The 12,850-nt window shown below is 43.2% G+C and overlaps 1 protein-coding gene across 1 annotated transcript in view; it reads left to right on the forward strand.

Annotated features, from left to right (window-relative positions):
• slc22a21 (solute carrier family 22 member 21) overlaps positions 1-12,850 on the forward strand; it is a 53,295-nt gene that overhangs the window by 22,517 nt on the left and 17,928 nt on the right. The window contains exons 3-5 of the mRNA XM_058758995.1: positions 8,342-8,496; positions 11,650-11,821; positions 12,273-12,399. Coding sequence (XP_058614978.1) covers positions 8,342-8,496; positions 11,650-11,821; positions 12,273-12,399 — 454 coding nt within the window. The remainder of the gene's footprint in view (positions 1-8,341; positions 8,497-11,649; positions 11,822-12,272; positions 12,400-12,850) is intronic.

Below are 12,850 nucleotides of genomic sequence, written 5' to 3' on the forward strand. Positions count from 1 at the left end.
CTAAACACTCCTTCTCAGTGGTGCTGTACATCGTCTCTCTCTTAGAGAGCTTGCGACTGATGTACAGCACCGGCCGTTCTTCACCCTCTATCTCCTGGGCCAGGACGGCTCCAAGCCCCCTGTCCGACGCATCTGTCTGCAGCAAGAAGGGGAAAGAAAAGTCAGGAGAGTGCAGAAGCGGTCCGCCACACAGAGCAGCCTTTACCTGGGTGAAAGCCTGCTGACACAGCTCCGTCCACTGGACCGGATCGGGCGCTTCCTTTTTAGTGAGGTCAGTCAGCGGGCTGGTGAGGTCCGAATAATTAGGTACAAACCTTCTATAATATCCCGCCAGCCCCAGGAACTGCCTCACCTCCTTTTTGGTCTTGGGTCTCGGGCAGGTCGCAACCGCTGCGGTCTTATTAATTTGGGGACGCACCTGCCCGTGGCCCAAGTGGAAGCCCAGATACCTGACCTCCACACGCCCAACCGCACACTTCTTCGGGTTAGCCGTCAGTCCGGCCGCCCTCAGTGCTCTCAGTATGGCCCGCAAATGCTCCATATGCCGCTGCCAGTCGTTACTATAGATGATAATGTCATCCAGATATGCAGCGGCATATGCTGCATGCGGCCGCAGAATTTTATCCATGAGGCGCTGAAACGTGGCCGGCGCCCCGAATAACCCGAACGGAAGCGTAACGAATTGGTGTAATCCGAACGGTGTTGTGAAGGCTGTTTTTTCTTTGGATAAAGGTGATAAGGGGATCTGCCAATATCCCTTAGTTAAATCCAGTGTCGAATAAAATCGAGCTGTACCTAGCCGATCAAGCAGTTCGTCGATTCGCGGCATTGGATATGCGTCGAACTTCGACACAGCATTCACCTTGCGATAATCCACACAGAATCGTACAGAGCCGTCCGTTTTAGGTACCAAAACTATCGGGCTCGCCCAATCGCTGTGGGACTCCTCTATTACTCCGATCTCTAGCATTGCCTCTAATTCTGCCTGAACTACCTTTTTTTTGTGTTCCGGAAAACGATATGGCCGGCTGCGAACCACCACCCCCGGCTCGGTCTCTATGTGGTGCTGTATGAGGTTGGTTCGCTCCGGCAGGGCCGAGAACACATCCGCAAATGCGGCCTGTAGCTTAGCTACATCAGCGAGCTGCGAGGGCGAGAGGTGGTCACCGCCAGGGGCCAGAGCTAGAGATTGTGGCTTGGTGCTTACCTCTGGCCCAAGATCCTCCTCTCCGCTCACTGCCGTCGCTAGCATCACTGACTCCGCCTCACTCCACTTTTTGAGGAGGTTGAGGTGATAAATCTGGAGTGCTCCGTTCCTGTCGGTGCGAATTACCTCATAATTAAGATCCCCAATTCGCCGTGTGACCTCAAAGGGTCCTTGCCACTTGGCGAGTAATTTAGAGCTAGACGTAGGAAGTAATACAAGTACTTTTTCTCCCGGTACAAATTTACGTAGCCTGGTCCCCTGGTTGTACAGCCGGCTCTGCCGGTCCTGTGCCTGTAACAAATTCTCCATTGACAGCTGCCCCAAAGTGTGGAGTTTTGTTCTCAGGTCCAGCACATATTGAATTTCACTTCGGCTATCAGAAGGCCCGTCCTCCCAAGTTTCTCTCAGGACGTCCAGCACCCCGCGGGGCTGACGCCCATAAAGAAGCTCGAAGGGGGAAAACCCTGTGGAGGCTTGCGGGACCTCCCGCACAGCGAACAAGAGGGGTTCCAGCCACTTGTCCCAATTTTTGGCGTCTTCATGGACGAACTTCCGAATCATGGTTTTTAATGTGCGGTTAAATTGTTCCACCAGTCCGTCTGTTTGTGGGTGGTAGACGCTGGTGCGAATCGATTTAACGCCCAACAATTCGTACAGTTCGCGTAACGTACGTGACATAAACGCTGTGCCTTGATCAGTGAGAATCTCCTTCGGGATTCCCACTCGGGAGATTAATGAAAACAGGGCGTTCGCTACACTTTTCGCTGAAATGTTGCGAAGCGCCACCGCTTCAGGGTATCGGGTTGCATAGTCCACCAGAACTAATGCAAAGCGATGCCCGCGTGCCGATCATTCTAATGGCCCGATGAGGTCCATACCAATTCTCTCGAAGGGGACCTGCATTAGAGGAAGAGGGCGCAATGGCGCTTTTGGGGAGGCCGGTGGATTCACCAACTGACATTCAAGACAAGCCGCGCACCACCTGCGCACATTCTCGTGAATGCCCGGCCAAAAAAACCGGGCCATGAGACGATTTAGTGTCGCTGCCTGCCCTAAATGTCCCGCCATCGGATTACAGTGAGCCGCCTGGAATAGCATTTCCTGGCGGCTTTTAGGTACTAACAACTGGGTTGTAACCTGCTTTGACTGAGTGTCTTGTGTCACTCGGTACAACCGATCCTTTAAAACAGCAAAATAGGGATAGGAGAGTGGGCGGGCAGGTTGGAGCTGCTGACCGTCGATGGTCTGGACTCGTTCAAATGCCCATTTTAGGGACTCATCCTGGGACTGTTCCAGGGGAAAATCATCGCGTTCAGAGAGGATTAGCCTCTCATTCGCGCTCCGTTCCCCCGGCTCAGTATCCCGCAGCCCCGGCTCAGCCACTCCCACCTGCGCGTCCACTCCATTCTCCCGCTTCCTCTCTCCACAAGAGACATCCGCACTTAAACATCCCAATACTTGACTAAAAGCTGGCCAATTTGTCCCCAAAATCAGCGGATGTCGGGCGGTGGCACTGGACCCACTCTGCCGTCTTCCTCGGCAGACGGCCGATGAACTGCTCCAGCACCACTCGGTCGAGGATCTGCTCGACGTTGCCTCCCCCGGCCAACAGCCATCTGCGGCAAGCGTCCCGGAGCTGTTGAGCGAGCACGAAGGGCCGGCCACTATCGCCCAGCTCCAATGACCGAAACCGCTGGCGATGTTGTTCTGGGCTCCGGCCGACCCGCTGGAGGATGGCTCGCTTGAGGTCGGTGAAGACCAGGAGGTTTTGGACGGGCAATTGTTGGGCCGCCACCTGGGCCTCCCCCGACAGCAGAGGTATGAGTCGCACCGGCCATTGGTCTTGTGGCCACCCACATGACTCGGCCGACTTCTCGAACAGATCGAGGAAAGCTTCTGGGTCGTCCTGTGGCCCCATTTTATTTAGGGGCAGGTGAGAGGGGCCGGCGGGGTTTCTCGAGGACGGCTCCCCTGCCCGTCCCTCCTGGTCCATCCAGCTCCGGAACAGCTCACGGTCCTCCTGCTGGGCCTGCATCAGGGAGCGGAAACGGCGTTCCTGATTGTCCCGCATCTCCAGCAGCGCCTGATGGTGTTCTTGGTGGAGGCCCGCGAGCGATTGGATGACTTCTGCAAACGGCGAGCTTGGCGGGGACTGCATGATGGCGGTGGCCGGGCTTCTTCCTTCCCGGGTTTCGGCACCAGTGTAACAAAGTTCGGAAGAAGGAAGGAAGAAGTCGGAGTCGGCGTGACTGAGGCTCGGGAAATTTATTAAGTGTCCACAAAATAAAGGTTGTGCACTCCGGCACTTTCAAATAACATAAGTTCACAGCACTATGGTGAGTCTTTGAGCAGCCACGATCCTTTTCCCTCCCGAGTCCTCAGTCTGTCCCTCTCTGCCACTGTCTGTCCTTCTGTGGTTTTTAATCTCTCCACGCCAATCACTGGAACGAGAAACAGGTGAATGTCATCTTGTACTTGACCCACTTACTCACCGCTCGTTCTCCAGTCTCTCTCTCCTGCTGCAGATCCTGCTAACCACGCCCCCCTCGCCACATATGCATATAAAATCATCCTAAAAGGACATTTCTAGGCATAACACTATATTATGTATGTAACCCACACATTAGACTATCATGTTTTAAGCACATATTGTGTATGTCTTTTTAATAACTATTGAACGATTTTAAGGGTTATTCGTGTTTGGTATGTATGAGTTTGACAATTCTAGCTTGAAACGTTTCTTCCAACTGATTCTTTGTCAAATGTATCATATTCTGGTTATAGAAATCACATCCAAAAGTATACTTTGCAAGAGTGTGTAAAATTCGGACCGTGTGACTGATAACATGCTGATTTATGATGGAAGGAACAACCCTAGCTAAGATAATAGCCTATCTAATTGGTCAAGACACCAGATGGGATGTGTCCAAAAGCCGAGTTTAAAAACTCAGGACACCATCAAATCTTCCCTTCTTCCCTTCTCTCTTCCTTCTTCTTTTTGCCACCGCGTTTTGACGCTGTTTTTTTAGCGCTCTTTGAGCGTGCTCTGGCCTACAGGCCAGTTGCTACTTAACACCACGATGAGAAGAAAAACCACCTAGTCTCGTTACACCCTTTCTTTCTTTTATTTTAGTTTATATTCCGTTGCGAGTTTCATGTTCTCAGTTTAAGTTTTGCCGCCACGCCTTGTCTCCGAGTTCAACTCGAGCCTGTGACCGCCTCAAAACTTCAACCAGACCAACTCCGCATCCTCAGCCAACGCCCAAGACATCACTTCAACGACTGAACTTCCAGCCAATCAGCAACTTGGGAAACCCATTTTCCTGCAACCAAGACGACGACAAAAGGGAATCCCTGTAACACAAAGGCAACACAAGCAAGTAACCTTCAGGTCTAACTGAGCTGGTGCATTTAATATGAATTTTAGCCTCATTGAGAAACTCAATGCGAGGGTTAATTAAGTGATTGATGGTTGTTCAGTTCTATGTGATAGCACATATTGCTATAAACTTGGGATTTCACATTCTCATTCTCTAAACTCATCTTATCTCTCTTTCTGCAACGTGTGAATGTGTGAATGCTTGTGTTCATGTGTTAGATTAGTTTATGTCTTAGGTTTATATAAATAAAGTCTTATTTATATTGAAAAGAGAAGTATCTTGTGTTTTGTGCTTACAAGTTAATGTCTTAATCTGCCGATCTTGTTACTGTGCTTATTAATAGTGTTTTCACTATATTTTGGATTTGAATATCCAGTGCAGAATTAATGTTATACGGCTCGTTCAGTGAATCGCCAGCCGACTCAGTGATCAGCCGCAAAACAGTGATTCTGTTCAAATTCCCTATAAAATCATAAATGATTCCCTTTGAGCTAAATTAAATTATATCTATGTATAAACCCTACATAATGTTACCATTTAAAATAGCTGTCCTCTATGCAAATACAGTATATAGTAAAATATAATTTATTTCTGTGATCAAAACTGAATTTTCTGCATCATTACTCCAGTCTTCTGTTACAGTTTGACCTAGTTTCCTTAGTTCCCCTGATTAGTTGATTAGCTCCACAGCTGTTTCTGTTTCCCCTTGATTACGTTTAGTATTTAAAGCCTGTGTTCATCTTTGTTTCTTTGTCTGCTATTATTTGATCTACATGTTTGCTATCCCTCGCTCCTGGATTATTTCTGTTTCTTGTGTGAATTCTCATTAAAATACTGCTTATTAGTATTAACACGTAACAGAATAGCAGACCTTAAAGTTAGTTATTTTATTTTTGTTTATTTTTTTGGTCCTCTCCCGGAATGGATCTGCCCGCCGTCTAACTCCTGTGCCTGGAGCAGATGGACCGGTCGCTGGAGGACCATACCAGGGACTTTCTCGATCTGGCGTGCCTTACCCACTTACCCGACCGCTCGCTCTGCGTCTTCTACATCTCCAGCTTGAGCGAGCGGTGTAAGGCACGCCTGCCAGCGAACGGTCCCAAGGAGGATTTCGCTGCTTGTGTGGAGTGGGTGCTGGAGAATAATGGACTGTATTTCTCCGTCTGCCCCTCAGAGGAGGATATGTCCAGCCCCACTCCCGAACCAGAGACCAGCCAGCCGTCACCCCGCTACACGGAGCTACTGCCTGAGCCCACTGCAGATGGAGAGCCTGAGCCCACTGCGACTGAGCCCATCATCGCCACAGAGCCTGAGCCTCAAACATCGTCTGACCAAGTGCGTGAGCTGGCAATATCGTCCATCCTCGAGGGAGTTTTGGTGGTGTTCGAGGGCTTGGAGGGAAGCCACGCCCACACTCCCGCGACTGAGGGTGAGCTGCATCTGGTTTCTGGGAGCTATATAGAGGAACTAATGGACATCTTCAAGATGGACCTTATAGACTGGTTTGGAGAAGTACTAACCTGTGCTCCTGAATCTCCTGCGTCTCCGCTGGTTCCGTCCAGCCCTGAATCTCCTGCATCTCCGCTGGTTCCGTCCAGCCCTGAGTCTCCTGCGTCTCCGCTGGTTCTGTCCAGATCATGTCCTCATGTGTTCCCTCCCAACCTCCCTCTCCCGCCTCCTCTCAAACCAGCTAGTTCCTTACCTCCATTTCCACTGATGCCTGTCAGTCCCTCAGTCAGCGCCTGCCATGCGCTCTGTTCCGCCGCCTCTGTACTTGCAGTCTCCAGCTCCGCCCAGACATGCGGATCCCTTGTCTCCACTTCCAGCCTCCGAGCCTTGGACTACACTTTGGTCCTCCGACCCATCGGCTCCGCCTCGGTTCCTAGCTCCCTCGTCTCCACCGTGGCCCGTCATCCCACTGGCTCCACCGGGCTCCCTCGTCCCTCCGGCTCCGCCGCCTTGAGACTCCACTCCTCTGGCTTTGCCTCGTCACTCCATCCATCCGGCTCTGTCAGGCTCCTCCTTCCCTCCAGCTCCACCTTCAGCCTCAGTCGCACCGGCTCCACCGCGGTCTTCCGGATTCCCACCTCTGCCTCAGTCGCCTGAGCCTTCAGCTCTGCCTTGGCCCTCTGGACCTCAGTTTCGCTCCGGCTCTCCGTCTGCTCCGTTCCACCTGGGTCTCCACCTCCAGCAGCTGAGTCTCCGTCAGTCGGTCCCCTGGTGTCGTTGGTCCCTTCTCCACCATGGCTCCTCCCGCCGTCAACTCCACCGTGGGCCGCCATCCTGGCTGGCCTCTGGATTACCACCTGGCTCCTCCTGCTCCGGGCTCCTCCCTGGCTCCTTCCTCCATCGACTCCACCCTGGCCCTATAAACTGTGCCCCTTTCCCGTTGCCTGCCCACCTCCAGAACCCCCACCCTCCCTCCTCTGTTGGACTCAGTTCCCTTGATTAGTTAATTAGATCCACACCTGTTTCTGTTTCCCCTTGACTTACGTTTAGTATTTAATTTATAATCTAAATTATATAAATATAGACATGTAAATATTTTCTGTATGTGTGTGTGTGTATATATATATATATATATATTACATGCAACTAAAAAACACAATATGATGAAAATTAGGAAATATAAGTGTAGATACTTAGTATACTTGCAGCAGATGTTTTAACTTCCACTGAAGAAAGGCAAAATAGGGGGAGATTTCACTGAGTAGATCAGAGGGTTTCTTAAAGGGGCATTTACAACATCATGACAGGGTGGACAGCAATTTCAGGGACACGTACAAAATGCTTAATATTATTATGAAAATAGAGTATAAATGAAGAATCTGACTTGTTTTATTAACAACTGCCTGAGGGTAATAATAATATTTAAAAATTATTTCAATATTGTGTTATTTAACCACTTTTTACACTCATTGAAGTTAGCTGAGCTGCGTGAGGGACATGCCAAAATCACATTCATCCAATCAAAGAAAATGGTATAAAATGAGAAAAATACATTTTAAGAGACTGTAGTTGTAGTTATATGTGTGCAAATGTTTGGTCATTTATCATATAATTTCAGAATATCATTATATTGTATTATGTTTGTGATAACTGAATGATTCTGATGAGGACACCAAAGGCACTTTATAGTGATTTTGACCCAGAAAAGTATAAAAAAAACATCGTCAAAATAGTCCATCTGCCATCAGTGGTTCAATCTGAATTTTATGAAGCGACGAGAATACTTTTTGTACGCAAAGAAAATAAAAATAACGACATTTATTCAACAATTCATCTCCTCTCTGTGTCAGCGTAGTGCCATTTTGAAAAGCATCCGATGGACACAAAGTGCATATGCTATTCTCTGTAATCAGTAACGCATGGATACGTATTGTACATTTATTTAAGCTTTGATTTGAACGGAAACAGCGTATCCATGCGTTGCTGATGACAGAGAATAGCGTATGTACTTTGCTTCCATCGGATGCTTTTCAAAATGGCGCTACGCTGCACACCGGTGGTGCTTGAGGAGACCCCCTCTCACATGTAAAGTGCCTTGAGTCACTAGAGACGCACTATATAAATGTAACAAATTAATTACTTCTACTTCCTGGCTGGACATACCGATATCCCTGACGTTTCACTGACTTAGTGTTATACTGCGATTGATGAATTGTTCTCTTTACTTTTTTTGAGCAGTGTATACACACACCCACACAACTCTAGATGTCTATTTGAAATAAACTTGTTTCTTCTTGATTTTTAGGTTTGGCAGGAAAATAGTGCTGTTTGTTACCATGGGGATTCAGACAGTATTCACCTTCATCCAAGTCTTCTCCCCATCTTGGCTGATTTTTTGTTTGCTTCTTTTCCTTGTTGGAATGGGCCAAATCTCAAACTACGTGGCAGGGTTTGTGTTAGGTAAAGATTTTTGATGTGCTCTCATTTTTAGTGTGTATTTCATATTAGCACTGAATTATCACAACTAATCCATACACTATTGTATTTTGACTTGAGTCATGAACAGTTTATTATAAAAAAATATGGAAGCTTGTTTCCGTCATGAGATAAAAAATGAAAAAGGTAACTGTGACTTAATCTCAAAATTCTGACTTTCTTGCTTGCTATATTCTAGTTTACATCTCAACTTTTTCTGCCCTCAGTATATGGTAACACTTTACTTGAAGGAGTGTGCATAAGACTGACATGACACCTTCATAATCATGACATGACACATGTCATGAATATGAAGGAGATTTTATGCATGTTTATGACAACTGTCATTATGTGTAATTCACTCAGTTATGTCATTTTTAATGCAGAGATGACATTGTTTGTGATGTCTTTGTCAACTTGACATTACCAAGACAACATAACCTGTCATAAACATGACAGTTGAGATTAATTATCAAACTTAAGAAATTACTTATCTTTATAGGTTAACATTGCATTAAACTGTCATGTGGTTGGTTTTGCCATTGGCTGTCATGAGGGCATTATAGTTGTCATGAATATTTTTCTAACCACTTTTATTCAGTGGTACAAATTGAATTTGTCATTGAAATGTCATTAAGTGTTAATACTCTGTCAAATAATTTTATAACAGTGTCATGAATATTTTTCTTGAACACAACTACAGTTACAAATTGAATTTGTCATTAAATTGTCATTAAGTGTTAATGCTCTGTATTTTATAACGTCATGAATATATTTTCAATATTTCAAATGTTGTAAAAAAGATGAACAAGTGTTAGAGAAATAAAATCAATCATCCAATAATAATAATAATTAAAATTGATAAAATTATATTTTATTGCATTTGTAGATCGATTCACCCAAAATTAAATGAAAACAGTTCAATGGTGGTTAAAGCTATGCAGCGTTTGGTCCATCACTGCAAAATCAGTTAATTACAGCATCCTGCTTTATATTTTCTTGACATGCTTTTTTTACATCACGGATAAGTCTAAGTTACCTAAGACACCATCAAGACGTGCACATAACCGTTTTATTATTATTTCGGCAATTAAAACATTGTGTTTTCAGTGTTGCCAAATAAGCAATTTTGTTGCTAAATTTAGCAACTTTTCCTTCAACAAATTTAGCTATGTTTAAAATTGATTGTGATTGTCAGTACACTGTCAGAAAAATATCTAGAAAAATGGAAAAGGTACTAGTAATTTTCCAGGACATTATCCGTTATCCATTATCTGATGTAACCCTGTAACCTGAAAACAAAAGATACAATGTGTAAATAAAAATACAGGTAAAAAACTAAAAAATAATTATGGAAAATTCATTCATATTAATATAGTAGATTGTGCCCTATTTTACAGACTTTTCATAGAATGGAGCATACTAACTAACTACTAATACACTGTTTATAATTGTTCAGAATGTGTAGTTTTACTTGTTTACTAGCTAATAAAAAAAAAAAAGGTCACACTTTATATTAGGTGGCCTTAACTACTATGTACTTACATCAAAGAATAAGTACAATGTACTCATTGTAGTCATATTGTATTGTAAAACACTATTGCTGCTATTGAGGTGTTATACGGGGAGGTTAGGGACAGGTTTGGTGGTATAGGTCGGTTTAAGGGTGGGTTAAGGTGTAAGGGATGGGTCAACAGTGTAATTCTAAATGTAATTACAGAAATTAATTACAGATGTAATTACATATAGGTATTTTTAAAAATATAAGTACAATGTAAAAACATGTATGTACACAATAATTGCATTGTATCAAATTATTAATTTAAAGGTAAGTACATAGTAGTTAATGCCACCTAATATAAAGTGTGACCCAAACAATTTAATTGTAATCGTTCAAAAATGTGTATGTTTAAAATAGCTATTTATATTTTAATGTTATATTATGCATTTATATTATTTTATGAACAAATCTAAATGAACACATAATTATATATTTTGCTGAGATTTGATGTTGTGACACAATTTTGCGTCCTGATCACGTAATGACGTCATAGTGCAGTGACGTCACAACGTCATTTAGCAACTTTTAGCAAAAAATCAACCTTCCTTTAGTAAATTCCCCTGAAAATTATTTGGCAACACTGTGTGTTTTACTCTCTTCTTTGCATAAAGACTTTGCATAGCTTCAGAAGTACTTGGAATGCAACACTACTTGTTTTTAATGCTTTTATACTGCTTGTTTACAATCAGTTTCTGCTTCTGTGACTGCACTTATATTTGCCTGTTACGTGTTTTATATTGTTCAGAGGTGGGTAGGTTTAGGGTAGGGGTGGGATTAGGTGCTCCAATAAAAGTATAAATGTATATAAAATTATTTCTATTTTTTTTTTACAAATGCATGCAAATCAAGACAAACAACTGAAAGCTTGTCATAGCGCTTGCATGTTTTTTTGCTCTTTTGTTGGTTTTGATTGCTTCTATTTGACAGAGTATTAACACTTAATGACATTTTAATGACAAATTCAATTTGTACCACTGAATAAAAGTGGTCAGAAAAATATTCATGACAACTATAATGGCCTCATGACAGCCAATGGCAAAACCAACCACATGACAGTTTAATGTAACGTTAAGCCATAAAGTAAGTAGTTTAAGTTTGATAATTAATCTTTATGACAGGTTATGTTGTCTTGGTAATGTCAAGTTGTCATGACAAAGACATCACAAACAATGTCATCTTTGCATTAAAAATGACATAACTGAGTGAATTACACTTCATGACAGTTGTCATAAACATGCATAAAATCTTCATATTAATGACGTGTGTCATGTCGTGATTATGAAGGGGTCATGTCAGTCTTATGAACACCCCTTCAAGTAAAGTGTTACCCAATTTTCTCAGAATTGTAACATAAACAGTCAGAATTACCTTTTATTTTTCCTATTCTGTGACAAATGAGCTTCCATAGAAAAATACAGAATATTATTCAAATCAAGCATGTTGAATGCCAGCACATTTGTTTTACTAACACATTTTTAGGTTAAGTTAAAAAATTGCATTCCAAATGCGTGTTTTTGTCTCAGAATCTACATTAAAATGATTCTCATAATATAATTGTAAAAAAAACCTTCCCCTAGGAATGGAAATACTGAGCCCCTGCATTCGTGACATCTTCTCCACTCTTGGCGTGTGTCTGTTCTTTTCTATCGGGTACATGATGCTTCCACTGGCTGCCTACTTCTTGCGAGACTGGAGAATGCTGCTGCTGGCCTTCACCGTCCCTTGTTTGTTCTACGTACCCCTCTGGTGGTAGGTGTTTGCTATGGCCTAGATATTATTTAATAATACACCAGACATGAGAAGAGCTATTTTGAAGCTGTCATGTATCTATAATGAATATTAGCACAAATGTACTTTCAAAGACAAAATTGGTTACTTCGGTCCAATATATATATTTTTTTTCTGGCATTCTACAGGTTTGAGTTTGTGACTTTGCCATTTCTTTTACTCTCCTCTCTCCCAGAAATTTTATTTGGACTCCACTATTTCTGTAAAATAAAGAGACAATATTTACATTATTCATTTAGCAGAAACATATTAATTTAGGGACTTACAAATGAGGAACATCATAAGAAATGAAATATTAGACACAACATGAAGAGCATTCAAAGTGATATCATTGTTCATATTGAATTATTCCATTTTAACAGCTCATTTTCATCACTGAAATGAATAATTTATGAATAGTTGTTGTTGGTAGGTTTATTCCAGAGTCTCCGCGATGGCTGGTGTCTCAGGGGAGAGTGGCCGAGGCTGAGGTCATTCTGAGAAAGGCTGCCCGGATGAATGGGGTTGAGGCCCCTGACGTCATTTTCCCTCCAATTCTAGTAAAATCCACATCTGTCTGTACTTCTCAAATTGACACACGCTACTTTGAATAGTCTCGTTTAGCTCCTCATATGGTTGTCAGAGACAAAAGCTCTTGAACATTTCTTATTTTCTAATTAATAAATTCAGTCTGAAATTGATTTACCGCTAGATTTACCAAATCTGTTTGATGTTTTTATTTAAAAGAGTTTAATGCACTATGAAAACATCCTGTTATTTAGGCTTGTTTCATCCATCTCACACCTGCAGCACATGTGCGATGTATACAGTATGTAGGCAACGATGTTAACAAGTTTCATTACTCTGCTTTATGGCATAGAACAAATGTAGCTGCAAGTAGAGTTTTAGCACTGAACCTACAATATTTTTACTGCATGTCACAAATGCACTACATGTCTGTTCATCGGCACAGATTTGTGCAATATATAGTTTTATGAAAAACACATTCAT

The sequence above is a fragment of the Onychostoma macrolepis genome, chromosome 21 (genome assembly GCF_012432095.1).
Source record: "Onychostoma macrolepis isolate SWU-2019 chromosome 21, ASM1243209v1, whole genome shotgun sequence".
Lineage (NCBI taxonomy): Eukaryota > Metazoa > Chordata > Actinopteri > Cypriniformes > Cyprinidae > Onychostoma > Onychostoma macrolepis.